Below are 14,656 nucleotides of genomic sequence, written 5' to 3' on the forward strand. Positions count from 1 at the left end.
TGGTTCATTAGGAACTGGAGAACTTTGTGGGAAAGGTGAAGCTTATATAGGAAGGATGGGCTCCATCTAAAGCAAAACGGAACCAGACTACTGGCATGTAAAATGAAATAGGTTGTAAAGCAATTTTTAAACTAAGAGCTGGGAGAAAGCCCACAGGCGCAGAGGAGCACATGCCTTGGACACGGACATGCCTTCGGGGAGGATTTATTAAAAGGAGATAGACTATTACCCTTGTGAAGAGGAGAGGATAGAAGTTAAACAAAGTACAGGCAGGAACCGAAGAGAAACAGTCAAATGAAAAAATCCCATTCAGTTACATCACACTAAGGTAGACAACTAAATACTGACAAATTTAATAAATGCTTGTATACAAATGCTAGAAATCTAAGTACTAAGATGGGTCAACTTGAGTGCCTGGTATTAAATTAGAATTATAATAGGCATCACAGAAACTTGGTGGAATGATGATAATCAATGGAAAATTGTAATACCAGGGTACAGAATATATAGGAATGACAGAGCAGGCCACGCTGGTCGGGGAGTGGCACTACATGTGAAAGAAAGCATAGAGTCAAATATAGTAAAAATCTTAAATGAATCAAACTGTACCATAATTTCTATATCTATCTATATATATATACACAGACAGAGAGAGAGAGAGAGAGAGAAATTCCGTTCTTGAATAATAAGAGTATATCAGTAGGAATATACTACTGACCACCTGACCAGGATGGTGATTGTGAAATGCTCAGAGAGATTAGAGAGGCTACAAAAACAGAAAAAACAGTAATAATGGGGGATCCTTTAAAAATTGGAAGTCAAAGCCTACTGAGGAAAATAGAAAGGAGCATAAATTCTGGAAAGTCAAGTGCTAAAGTATAATTAGGCAGGCCAAAAAAGAATTTTTAAAGTACCAAAAGACAAAAACTAACAGCAATTTTTTTTTAAAGTATATCAGAAGAAGGAAGCCTGCCAAACAGTGGGGCCACTGGATGATCACAGTGCTAAAGGAGCACTTAAGGAACACAAGGCCATTGCAAAGAAACTAAATTAATTCTTTGCATTGGTCTTCACCACAAAGGATGTGTGGGAGGTTCCCACACCTCAGCCATTCTTTTCAGGCGACAAATCTGAGGAACTGTTCCAGACTGAGTGTCAATAGAGAAGTTTTTGGACAAATAGATAAATTAAAACAGTAATAAGTCACCAGAACCAGATGGTATTCACCCAAGAGTTCTGTAATTTCATATTTGAGTTAATTCAGAACTACTAACTGTAGTATGTAACCTATCACTTAAATCAGCCTCTGAAATAAATGACAGAAGGACAGCGAATGTGAAACCGATTTTTTAAAAAGGCTCCAGAGGCAATCCTGGCAATTACAGGCCAGTAAGCCTAACTTCAGTACCAGGCAAATTGGTTGACACTATAATAAAGATCAGACACAATACGTTCGGGAAGAGTCAACATGGCTTTTGTAAAGGAAAACCATGCCTCACTAATCTATTAGAATTCTTTGAGAGGGTCAACACACACTTGGACAAGGGTGATCCAGTGGACACAGTGAACTTGGACTATCAGAGAGCCTTTGACAAGGTCCCACACCAAAGGCTCTTAAGCAAAGTAAGCAGTCATGGAATAAGAGGGAAGGTCATCTCATAGATCAGTAACTGGTTAAAAGATAAAAACAAAGCGTAGGAATAAATTTTCAGTTTTTACAGTGAAGAGAGATAAATAGCAGGTTCCCCCAAGGATCAGTACTGTGACCAGTGCTGTTTAACATATTCCATATGATATGGAAATAGGGATAAACAGTGAGATGGCAAAAATTTGCCAACAATACAAAATTACTCAAGATAATTAAGTCCAAAGTAACGGATCTCACTAAACTGGGTGATGGGGCAACAAAATGGCACATGAAATTAAATACTGATAAGCACAAAGTAATGCACTTTGAAAAACATAATCCTAACTATACATACAAGAAGACTGGGGTCTAAATTTGCTGTTACCACTCAAGAAAGATCTTGGAGTCATTATGGATAGTTCTCTAAAAACATCCATTCAATGTGCAGAGACACTCAAAAAAGCTAACAGAATATTAGGACCCATTAGGAAAGGGATAGATAATAAAACAGACAATCTCATAATGCCACTACAGAAATTCATGGTATGCCCACACCTTGAATATCGTGCGTGCAGTTCTGGTTGCCCCATCTCAGAAAAGATACATCACAACTGGAAAAGTTTCAGAGAAGGGAATCAAAAATATTTAGGGGTATGGAACAGCTTCTATATGAGGAGAGATTAAAAGACTGACTGTTCATTTTAGAAAAGAGATTACTAAGCGGGGATATGATAGACTGGTGTGGAGAAAGTGAATAGAGAAGTGTTATTTACCCCATCTCATAACACAAGAAACAGGGCTCATCTGATGAAATTAATAGGCAACAGGTTTAAAATAAACAAAAGGAAGTACTTCTTCATACAACACACAGTCAATCTGTGGAACTCATTAACAGGGTACGTTGCGAAGGCCAAAAGAATGCGTTCAAAAAAGAATGACAAATTCATGGATGATAGGTCCATAAATGGCTATTAGCCAAGATGGTCAAGGACACAACCCCATGCTCTGGTTCACTCAATAACTGCCTGTTCTGTTCCCTCTGAAGCACCTGGCACTGGCCACTGTAGGAAGGCAGGATACTGGGCTAGATGGACTATTGGTCTGACCCAGTATGGCTGTCCTTATGTTCTCTACAGTGCCTATCAAAGAAGTCGGTTGCTAGTTGTCCTGTAGAAATATCAAAGCTAATCCAAATGCAAATGCACTGGGAAACAATGGAGATAAATTTAATTGACGTTAATATTGTCACAAGGTTTCCTGTTGCTGCACAAAATTGCCATGGTACCTACAGAACGTAAGTGTCCAAGCAAAGATGAAGTGTTTACTTCAAAGCAGAAGACAACCCATGACAATATTTTGTAATGCTGACTATTTCTATGAAACTACATGCATGAGAGATACGTAATCATTTTACCTGTTTTTTGGGTTTTTTGTTTTTTTTTTAACCATGATTACCTGTTCCAATCATTCCCTCTGGGGCACCTGGCATTGGCCACTGTCAGGAGACAGGATACTGGGCTAGATGGACCTTTGGTCTGACCCAGTATGGCCGTTTATGTTCTGACTGGACAGCAGACTTAGAGGCTGCATGCTACACCATTAGTAAATGACTGCATTAATACCAACTCATAACAGATCTTCGTACTTTAGCCAGTTGGAGATCAGATGTCAAAAGTGCGCTCAAGAACTGTGTTACTCTGAAGAGGATGTTTTCTGATTTAAGAGTTTTCAACCACTCTCTCTGAATACTGGTTAGACAACCAACCATCTGACTAGCTGGCAGAGATTCCATCTGAGAGAATGAGAAATGTGTGTTGTCTACAAAATCCCTTCAGGAGTAAGAAGAGGGAGCTGTTTATAAACATACTGACAGGTTTCAGAGTAACAGCTGTGTTAGTCTGTATTCGCAAAAAGAAAAGGAGTACTTGTGGCACCTTAGAGACTAACCAATTTATTTGAGCATGAGCTTTCGTGAACTACAGCTCACTTCATATGCATCCGATGAAGTGAGCTGTAGTTCACGAAAGCTCATGCTCAAATAAATTGGTTAGTCTCTAAGGTGCCACAAGTACTCCTTTTCTTATAAACATACTGCATCTCAAGACACTTCCTCAAATGTCTTGTCTTAAATACACCAGTCCTTCCACTGCACACTGGTCTTAAACCCCAAGTGCAGAGCACAGGCCATCTGCTCCCACACAGATCTAATGTATGCCAATTTTGGAAAGGATTCTGGTTTGGTCATTCAATTACCCAGAGTTAGAAAGCACAGCAAACATCAGCCACACTACATTTCCCCACTCTTCTTCCCTGTTTATAATCTGCGAAAAGCTTGCTTGTAAAGAAGAGTTTTACACTTTGTGAATCTTTATATAGCACTTTGATACTTCACTCGAACACAGGAACTAAGTTAATATCACAAAAGGCAAAGTAAGAATGACAGGGATTTAATATAACAATGCAGCCACAGCCAGACATTCAATCAGCACCGTTAATCCCAGCCTCACTGGTGTCTGGAGAAGCACAAAAGGTAAGGCCCCTGCAAACATCACCTAAAGCAATCACTGAGAACTTGGATTACAGGTGCTGTTCCAAAACAAAACCCAAAGGATTCTGCCATTGCCTGTAAAAATCACACACCCCACACACTTTAGAGATGGCCTCTTGTTGGGAAGCTCTGGTGTGACCTGTAGCTAATTAGGAAGTTAAAGAATGTTGTCAAACTCTCAATCATTTTCTGTCTAGCTTTGTTAAAACAAACAATTGAAATCCTAAACCAACTGTCTTTAGCCATTTAAGCAGTTACCCTGCTGACTGAAACACAGTGTGTGTCTACTGTACAGGTGACCCTACCTGTTAAAACACAAAGCTAAAAGTGTATCTGACATTTTGGTCCTACTTCCCAGTTCACAAGCACGTACACAGGAAGTCACTGTGTACTCATTCTGCTTAGAAACTGTCATGTCCTCTTTCTACCAGGATACAACAGAGCTGCACTGTTGCTTACATTTTCAAAGGTGCACGTGCTAGAAATGGTTTATTTGTTGCTAATGCACTTATTGTCACAGTACATTACATTAAAATTACATAAAAAGTTTGGCGATATCCCACCAGTTAAGCATTTAATTTTATTATTACACACACCACTGCAGAGAAACCAAGGTACCGACCAGAAGAAACAGACTGAGATGCCCATTTTAATAGGTCACAAAGATCCCAGTTTCTTAGCATGTCTTTTCTTAACTTGGGGACTATGTTTCTTATGCTAAAGTGATGATTAGATTCACCTACAATACAAAGCTTTCCGGTAACAAGTGCCTGAAATCTAAGAAAGCAGGAGCTGCCATTTGTCACTAGATTCCAACTCCACAACCACTCCACCCTATAAACACAAAATGTGGGAGAGGACCTCAACTTTTGCCCATCCTTCAGATGCAATGCCTGGCTTCTTTGTTCCCACTATCTCTCTGCCACCTCAACACAAGCAGTGGCACATAGCATGTTCTGTGGTGATTGCTGAACAACTCAGTGCATACAGCCACGAGGGGGTGCTACAGAACAACGCAACATGCACCACCCTCCACCCCTAATCTAGTGATGTTCCTAGAGTCGAGTAAGCACAGGAAGAGTTTCAAGTTTCCACTGAACCCTAATCTCCCATTCAGCTAATTTAAAAATATTAGTGCCACAAGCTGATTTCCTCCCTCTCCCCCATTTCTCCCAAGAAATACTCTCTCTTTATACAGGCAAACAAAGAAGTAAAAGCAAAACTACTGCCATTGCAACTGTGAGAAGTTAGATTTTCAAGAGCTGATGGAGAAAACATAGGCCACTGGACAGGGACTGGACTATACAAAAATTCACCCATCACAGAACTGTCAAGATCTGGGTATACCTCCCCAAGTAACCCTGCTGAGTTCATTGTGTGTGTGAGAACCTATTATTATCATCCTTGCCCTCATTCTCCACTCTCCCTTCGCACCTTGGTATATTGCGTCTGAAAGCACATGACAAACACTCCAGTGCATGGACTGCTCCTTTATATATTTCTGTGACATACCTAACACACTTCTAGGTGCTTAAAATAAATATTCCAAATGCCTGTAATGGTTAGAAAAGACTAGAACTCCTAGAGCTATTTACTACCATCTACTACATTCTAAAGCTGTGAATGGAACTAGTCAGCATCATATGAACCAAGTTTACAGAAAAACCACTTCCCCATTATTTTCTAAGTATTGTGGAGATTCTGTCATCCCCACACCATCAGCCCAGGCAAACTTCAACCCTGAGAAGGCTGCAAATATGTATTACCCTGTTATGCATGGGATTTCCAGAGAATACACTTTGCTGGCATTTTGGGAAATGCCATTGATCCAAGCCCCATACCTATTAATGCGTATGAGAGGAACTTGTTCACAGATGTCAGGGCCAACCCAGTGATGGGACCTGTAGTGTCTTCAGAACGGATTACTTCCAGGAAGGGTCGGAGAAAGACATTGGGTTCAATTTCCGAAAGCTCTGTAACAAAAAAAGAACATCATTAGAGATTTAGCTTACCAATGGCCATACCACAGAACTAAAAGCCACTTGTGCTAAAAACAAATTATTGTAACAGGGGAGTAAGCTCTGTGGGACCTTGGTATACAGCCAGGATGATCATCCCTTTGGTGACTGACAGTATGATTCGAGCCTGAGACAACATGCTTGCAAACTCCAACAGCATATTACATACTAAGTCCTCACATTGCCAATTTGCTCATTAGTCTCATTCATTAGGTTGCATTTATTTTTCCTTCTAAGAAGCTGTCCAAGCTCAGTCTCTCAGGGAAGAAGCCCTGTAAATGGCTCATTACCCATTTCAGAAGATTGGAGGGAAGGTGGGGGCTGCTCCTAAAAAATAAGCACTGCAGAGTGAGGAAGGGTTTATGAAGCTCCTTAATTCTTATTCAAACGTAGTGATCTTCTAAACAGCCTTCTGGAGCCTCCCGTCTGAGCTCCCACTATCAGAGCACTATGTAAACACCACAGAGCTGCGGCTCCTTAGATTAATGCTTTAATTAATTGGCAGATATAGCAGCATTTTCCTTGGATGCCTGTAATGTGATCAAATTAGCTATATAAAACTGACACATCCTTCCCCATTCCCCCACAATATCCACTATCTGTGTGCATAGGATATCCACCACCTACATCTATAGTGTGAACATATGACTATGTTTGGTGAGTGTGTCCCAAGGGCTTGTATTGAAGTCAGTGTTCTAGACCAATTTCATTTTGTTTAGGCAAGAGAAACTGAACCAAACCATTTTAGACACCTTCCCCCCCTCCCCCAAACAACCTTGGTCTTCAGACTATACATCTAAACTTGGGAGTGAGTTACTTACCTGTAACTGGAGGTTCTTCGAGATGAGTGGTCCCTATCTGTATTCCACTGAGGGTTATGTGCATGCTCCATGCACCCAGAGCTTTTCCAAGTAGTAGCATCCACTGGTCCAGCTCTGTGCCCTTGCATTGCCTCGTGGTTTTGCCCGAGCAGATAAAGGGCAGAGCAGACCAACCGCACCTTCAGTTCCTTCACTACAGATCTACCAGATCCACAGCAGATGGGAAGGAGGATGGGATTGGAATACAGATAGCTACCACACATATCGAAGAACCTCCCCTTACGGTAAGTAACCTCCCCTTCTTCTTCAAGTGATGATACCTATTATTTTCCACTGAGGATGATTAACAAGCAGTACCTAGCTAGCAGCAGAGCGTGGGAAGATGACGGAACCATGGAATGAAGGACCAGTGCACCAAATGAGAATCATGCACTAGAGCAGCGTTTCCCAAAGTTTTGATGGTTGCACTCCCACCCCTTACTCCACCCCCGCCTCCGAGGGCTGGAGAGAGGCTGCGTCTCGCATCTCGGGGGGCAATGCGAACAGGGTAAGGGGGCCGAGGCTGGGGCCACAGCTGGGGGTGGGTCTGAGGCTGGGGCTGGAGGCGGGTCTGAGGCCGGGGCTGGAGGCAGGGGCAGGATCAGAGCCCGGCCGGGCTGTGGTGCGGGCCAGCAGCCAGACCCGCAGCAAGGTGGGGCTCAACTCCTTGCCTTGCCCCTAGCCTCAGCCCCAGGCTGGCAACGGAGCCCCGGCCTGCAGACAAGGCTAGAGATGGGCCAGGCATGCATGGGGCTGTGGACAAGGACACGGCTGGGGGCCAGACCGGAGCAGAGCTGAGGGCGGGGAGGGGCTGGGGGGCACTCCCACCCCACCCCCAAGTGGGCTGGTCCAGGCCCTGCCCTCCCCCAGATGCCCTCCACACACCCCAAGGGGGGGGGCACACCTCACACTTTGGGACTACTGCACTTGAGCATAATGAGAAGAAAAGGTGTGTACTGAACTCTACATGGCCGCCTTATATACGTTTGTCATGGAGAGCGGCAGTAGTTGTTGCCTGCACTCTCGTGGAATGGGCCTGTAGCCCATCTGGTGGAGACTGTCCTGGTAGTTGATTGCACGGTGTAATGCACCCTAAGACCCACTTTGAAATTCTCTGGGAGGAGAGGGCCGGCCCTTTAATTTTCTCTGCTATGGCAATGAATAGTCTAGATTTCCGGAAGGGTTTAGTCTTCGATAGGTAAAAGGCCAGGGCCCTGGGGACACTGAGGGAATGAAGCTGCCATTCCTCATTTGAGACACGCGATTTGGGAAAGAAGGTTGGCAAACATATGGGTTGGTTGAGGTGGAAGCGGGAAACCACTTTTGGTAGAAATTTGGGATACAAGCACAGTGAAACTCTACCACTATGAAATGTGATGAAAGGGGGGTATAAAGGGAAATCATGTCTTACTAATCTATTAGAGTTATTTGAAGGGGTCAACAAACATCTGGATAAGGGGGATCCAGTGGACATAATGTACTTAGATTTCCAGAAAGCCTTTGACAAGGTCCCTCACCAAAGGCTCTTACGTAAATTAAGTTGCCGTGGGATAAGAGGGAAGATCCTTTCATGCATTGAGAACCGGTTAAAAGACAGGGAACAAAGGGTAGGAATAAATGGTAAATGTTCAGAATGGAGAGGGGTAACTAGTGGCGTTCCCCAAGGGTCAGTCCTAGGACCAATCCTATTCAACTTATTCATAAATGATCTGGAGAAAGGGGTAAACAGTGAGGTGGCAAAGTTTGCAGACGATACTAAACTGCTCAAGACAGTTAAGACCAAAGCAGACTGTAAAGAACTTCAAAAAGATCTCACAAAACTAAGCGATTGGGCAACAAAATGGCAAATTAAATTTAGTGTGAATAAATGTCAACTAATGCACATTGGTAGAAAAAAAACAACTATACACACAATATAATGGGGGGCTAATTTAGCTACAGCTAATCAGGAAAGAGATCTTGGAGTCATCGTGCATAGTTCTCTGAAGACATCCATGCAGTGTGCAACGGCAGTCAAAAAAGCGAACAGGATGTTAGGAATCATTAAAAAAAAGGGATAGAGAATAAGACAGAGATTATCTTATTGCCCTTATATAAATCCATGGTACTGCCACGTCTTCAATACTGCATACAGATGTGGTCTCCTCATCTCAAAAAATATATATTGGCATTAGAAAAGGTTCAGAGAAGGGCAATTAAAGTGATTTGGGGTTTGGAATGGGTCCCATATGATGAAAGATTAAAGAGGCTAGGACTTTTCAGCTTGGAAAAGAGGAGACTAAGGGGGGGATATGATAGAGGTCTATAAAATGATAAGTGGTGTGGAGAAAGTGAATAAGGAAAAGTTATTTACTTGTTCCTATAATATAAGAGCTAGGGGCCACCAAAGGAAATTAATGGGCAGCAGGTTTAAAACAAATAAAAGGAAAGGTTTCAGAGTAACAGCCGTGTTAGTCTGTATTCGCAAAAAGAAAAGGAGTACTTGTGGCACCTTAGAGAGACTAACCAATTTATTTGAGCATAAGCTTTCGTGAGCTACAGCTCACTTCATCGGATGCATACTGTGGAAAGTACAGAAGATGTTTTTATACACACAAACCATGAAAAAATGGGTGATTATCACTACAAAAGGTTTTCTCTCCCCCCACCACACTCTCCTGCTGCTAATAGCTTATCTAAAGTGATCACTCTCCTTACAATGTGTATGATAATCAAGGTGGGCCATTTCCAGCACAAATCCAGGGTTTAACAAGAACGTCGGGGGGGAGGGGGGTAGGAAAAAACAAGGGGAAATAGGTTACCTTGCATAATGACTTAGCCACTCCCAGTCTCTATTCAAGCCAAAGTTAATTGTATCCAATTTGCAAATGAATTCCTATTCAACAGTCTCTCGCTGGAGTCTGGATTTGAAGTTTTTCTGTTGTAATATCGCAACTTTCATGTCTGTAATCACGTGACCAGAGAGATTGAAACGTGTAGACAATGGATCGTGTGGTGTGGTCAGGGTGAAAGCTGGAGGCATGTAGGTAGGAATAGTGGTCAGTAGGTTTCCGGTATAGGGTGGTATTTATGTGACCATCGTTTATTAGCACTGTAGTGTCCAGGAAGTGGATCTCTTGTGTGTACTGGACCAGGCTGAGGTTGGTGGTGGGATGGAAATTGTTGAAATCATGGTGGAATTCCTCAAGGGCTTCTTTTCCATGGGTCCAGATGATGAAGATGTCATCAATATAGCACAAGTAGAGTAGGGGCGTTAGGGGATGAGAGCTGAGGAAGCGTTGTTCTAAGTCAGCCATAAAAATGTTGGCATACTGTGGGGCCATGCAGGTACCCATGGCAGTGCCGCTGATTTGAAGGTATATGTTGTCCCCAAATGTAAAATAGTTATGGGTAAGGACAAAGTCCAGCCACCAGGTTAGTCGTTACATTTATTGGGGATAGTGTTCTTGACGGCTTGTAGTCCATCTTTGTGTGGAATGTTGGTGTAGAGGGCTTCTACATCCATAGTGGCCAGGAGGTGTTATCAGGAAGATCACCGATGGATTGTAGTTTCCTCAGGAAGTCAGTGGTGTCTCGAAGGTAGCTGGGAGTGCTGGTAGCATAGGGCCTGAGGAGGGAGTCTACATAGCCAGTCAATCCTGCTGTCAGGGTGCAATGCCTGAGATGATGGGGCGCCCAGGATTTCCAGGTTTATGGATCTTGGGTAGTAGATAGAATATCCCAGGTCGGGGTTCCAGGGGTGTGTCTGTGCGGATTTGATCTTGTGCTTTTTCAGGGAGTTTCTTGAGCAAATGCTGTAGTTTCTTTTGGTAACTCTAAGTGGGATCAGAGGGTAACGGCTTGTAGAAAGTGGTGTTGGAGAGCTGCCGAGCAGCCTCTTGTTCATATTCCGACCTACTCATGATGACAACAGCACCTCCTTTGTCAGCCTTTTTGATTATGTCGTCAGAGTTGTTTCTGAGGCTGTGGATGGCATTGTGTTCTGCACGGCTGAGGTTGTGGGGCAAGTGATGCTGCTTTTCCACAATTTCAGCCCGTGCACGTTGGCGAAAGCACTCTATGTAGAAGTCCAGTCTGCAGTCTTAACCTTCAGGAGGAATCTACCTAGAATCCTTTTTGTAGTGTTGGTAGGGAGGTCTCTGTGGATTAGTATGTTGTTCAGAGGTGTGTTGGAAATATTCCTTGAGTCAGAGATGTCGAAAATACGATTCTAGGTCACCTCAGAACTGTACCATGTTCGTGGGGGTCATACACACTGTAAGGAGAGTGATCACTTTAGATAAGCTATTACCAGCAGGAGAGTGGGGTGGGGGGGAGAGAAAACCTTTTGTAGTGATAAACATCCATTTTTTCATGGTCTGTTTGTATAAAAACATCTTCTGTATTTTCCACAGTATACATCCAATGAAGTGAGCTGTAGCTCACGAAAGCTTATGCTCAAATAAATTGGTTAGTCTCTAAGGTGCCACAAGTACTCCTTTTCTTTTTGCAAATAAAAGGAAGTAGTTCTTCACATAGCACAAAGTCAACCTGTGGAACTCCTTGCCTGAGGAGGTGGTGAAGGCTAGGACTATAACAGGGTTTAAAAGAACTAGATAAATTCATGGAGGTTAAGTCCATTAATGGCTTTTAGCCAGGATGGGTAAGGAATGGTGTCCCTAGCCTCTGTTTGTCAGAGGGCGGAGCTGGATGGCAGGAGAGAGATCACTTGATCATTACCTGTTCGGTTCACTCCCTCTGGGGTACCTGGCATTGGCCACTGTCGGTAGACAGGATATGAGGCTGGGCTGACCTTTGGTCTGACCCAGTATGGCCATTCTTATGTTGTTACGATCATGGCTCCAAGTTTGCCAACCCTCCTTACAGAGGTGATAGCCACCAGAAAAGCGACCTTCATGGAAAGAAGAAAAAGGGATCAGGAGGGCATGGATTTAAAGGGAGAGTTCATTAAGGTAGTAAGAACTGGGCTGAGGTCCCACTGCAGAGTGATAGGCTGAATGGGCAGGTATTTACATACAAGGCCCTTCTAGAATTGGGCAGTCAAAGGGTGGTTAAAAATTGAATGTCCCTCCACCAGAGAGTGGAAAGTGCTAATAGCTACTGCTTGCATCCTGATGGAGTTGAGAGCAAGCCCCAAGGCCTTCAAAGAGAGGAAATAGTTCAAGAGCATCAGGATGCCAACAGCTTTCTGTTGGGCCCAGGAGCTGAAACGTGCCTATTTAGCTCAGTAGGATCATCTCGTGGAATCCTTCCTACTACTGGAGAAGAGATCTCATACTGCCGACAAACATTTTCATGCTAGCAGGTGTCCACCCAAAAAAACCAGGCTGTCAGGTGAAGCGTCTGTGGATTGAGGTATCCGAGTCTGCCGTTGTATTGTGGGAGCAGTTCCGGAAACGTTGGGAGGAGGAGTGGAGGATGTTTCGACATGCGGAGAAGAAGAGGAAACAAGAACTGCCGAGGCCAAAATGGAACAATCAGGATGACCATTGCCCTCTCCCATTGGAGTCTGTGAAAGACTCTTTGCAAGAGTGGTAGGGGAGAGAAGGCATCGTTGATCTGGTCCAACTAGTCGATGATCAGGGTGTCTCCTTCTGAATGGGCACTGACTCCTCTCCTTGAGCAGTATTGAACACACTTGCTGTTTGTGCGAAATGCAAAAAAAGTCCCTAACCAGAGTTAGGTCCCCACTGACCAAAACTGTCCGCGATTACCGTGTCATGCAGTTTCCATTCGTGGTCAGTTGCAAAGTTCTCGCTGAGTGTGTCGGCAACCACGTTCTGGGTCCCTGGTAGGTTAGTTGCCAACAAGAGGTCGAGGATACCGTGTGTAATGAACCATTTCCAGAAACGCACTGCTTCCATGCACAGCACTGGAGACCTTGTGCCTCCTTGCTGATGTAGTAAACCATAGTGGTGTTGTCCAGCATGATGAGAACATGACAAGAATGGATGGACGATAAAAATGCGTGGCATGCCTTGCATACTGCCCAAAGTTCCAGGATTCTGATGTGCATCCTGGCTTCTAGAATGGTCCAAGTTCTTTGTGTCATGCAATCTCCCAAATTTGTTACTCAGCTGTCAAATGACATGTCTTTTATGACTGTCACGATTGGTGAGAAGAGCATTCCAGAGCAGACTTGAAGCGGGTCTGTCCACCATTGGAGAGAGATGACGACCTCTGGTTGGATTGCGAGAACGGTGTCCAGGGGTTGGTGCATGAGGCAGTATGCTCCCTGCGCTTATAGACAGCAGAAGTGCAGGTGAGCGAAGTCCATGACATACGTACAAGCAGTCATGTGGCTGAGGAGGGAGAGGCAAGTTCTGGCTGAGACCGAGAGGTTGAATGTCACTGAAGCAATCAAGCCCATTAGGCTCCGGAACCGGTCTTTCAGCAGGTGAGCATATGTGGAGGCCACATAAATGCATGCTCCAATGAACTCCAGGGACTGTGCAGGGTATAAAGTCGATTTTTTGACTTTCACACTCACCTCTAAGGAGGAGAGGAGTAGAAGGAGCTGGGACTTTGATTCCCAAGCTTCCTTTCTGGATCACGCAGCCAGTTGTCCAGATAAGGGAAGACTAAAGATATCTCTGTCGGAGGTGAGCCACTACCCTTGGGGAAAAAAAATTGTGAAGATTCGTACAGCAATAGTAAGTCTGAATGGGAAGACACTATATTGGAAGTGTTGCAGACTCAAGGCGAACCTCAGGAATGATCTGTGGGTCGAATGGATGTAGACATGGAATTTAGCATCCTGAATATTGAGAGCTGTAAACCACATGCCTTTTTCTAGCGAGGAAATGATGGCTGCGAGTGTGAGCATGTGAAACTTCGGTTTACAAATGCAACAGTTGAGGTGTTGAGATCCAAGATTGGTCTCCATCTCCCTTTCTTCTTGGGCACCATGAAATATGAGGAGTAGAACCCTGTGACCTGAAAGGCTGCAAGGACTGGTTCCACTGCTCCTCTCTGCAGGAGGTAGTCCACCTCTACGGTAGGAACATTGTTGTGAGAGTGAAACAGGTTTGTAGCAGGGGGCGTGAAGAAGGTAGCATCAAACTTGATCACACAGCCATGTCAAATGACATCCAGAATCCGCTTGTCTATTATTATTGAGAACCATGCTGGTAGAAAGAGTTTGAGACAGTCCCCAAGGGGGGCGGGTTGACAAGAGCATTGGGGTGCAAAGTGGTTGATGGCTCTCTAGATGCACTCAAATATCGCTTACACAAAAACTGAGTCTGCTGTGTGGCGGGCTGACCGTCGGTGGACCAGTCAGGCAAGACCTGTGGACCTTCAGGCACTTCTGTGGAGGTTCGTAGGCTCTCTAGTGGTAGAACTGGGGAGTTCAATAGCATTGTGTAGGTGATGGAGTATATATTTTAATTTCAGCGCTGGTGTATACTTGCCTCGGGATCAAAGGGTGGGTCTAGAGTCTTTCAGTGAGTGTAAAGAATCATCTGTCTTCTGGTTGAAGAGGGTGATTCATCAAAGGGAGGTCCTCAATTGCGCTCTACACTTCTCTAGGAGCAAGCTGCTCGGACCCCGCTCTATCCCAAGCCCTGCCCCCACTCCACCCCTTCCCCCAAACCCCCACCTC

The 14,656-nt window shown here is 44.2% G+C and overlaps 1 protein-coding gene across 5 annotated transcripts in view; it reads right to left on the reverse strand.

The window, feature by feature from the left end:
* The window catches only part of GBF1 (golgi brefeldin A resistant guanine nucleotide exchange factor 1), a 177,968-nt gene that overhangs the window by 67,814 nt on the left and 95,498 nt on the right, over positions 1 to 14,656 (reverse strand). For all 5 annotated transcript variants that reach the window (XM_084633243.1, XM_084633244.1, XM_084633241.1 and 2 more), the window contains exon 4: positions 6,017 to 6,148. In XM_084633243.1, coding sequence (XP_084489369.1) covers positions 6,017 to 6,148 — 132 coding nt within the window. The remainder of the gene's footprint in view (positions 1 to 6,016; positions 6,149 to 14,656) is intronic.

The sequence above is a fragment of the Lepidochelys olivacea genome (genome assembly GCF_965140295.1).
Source record: "Lepidochelys olivacea isolate rLepOli2 genome assembly, chromosome: 7".
Lineage (NCBI taxonomy): Eukaryota > Metazoa > Chordata > Testudines > Cheloniidae > Lepidochelys > Lepidochelys olivacea.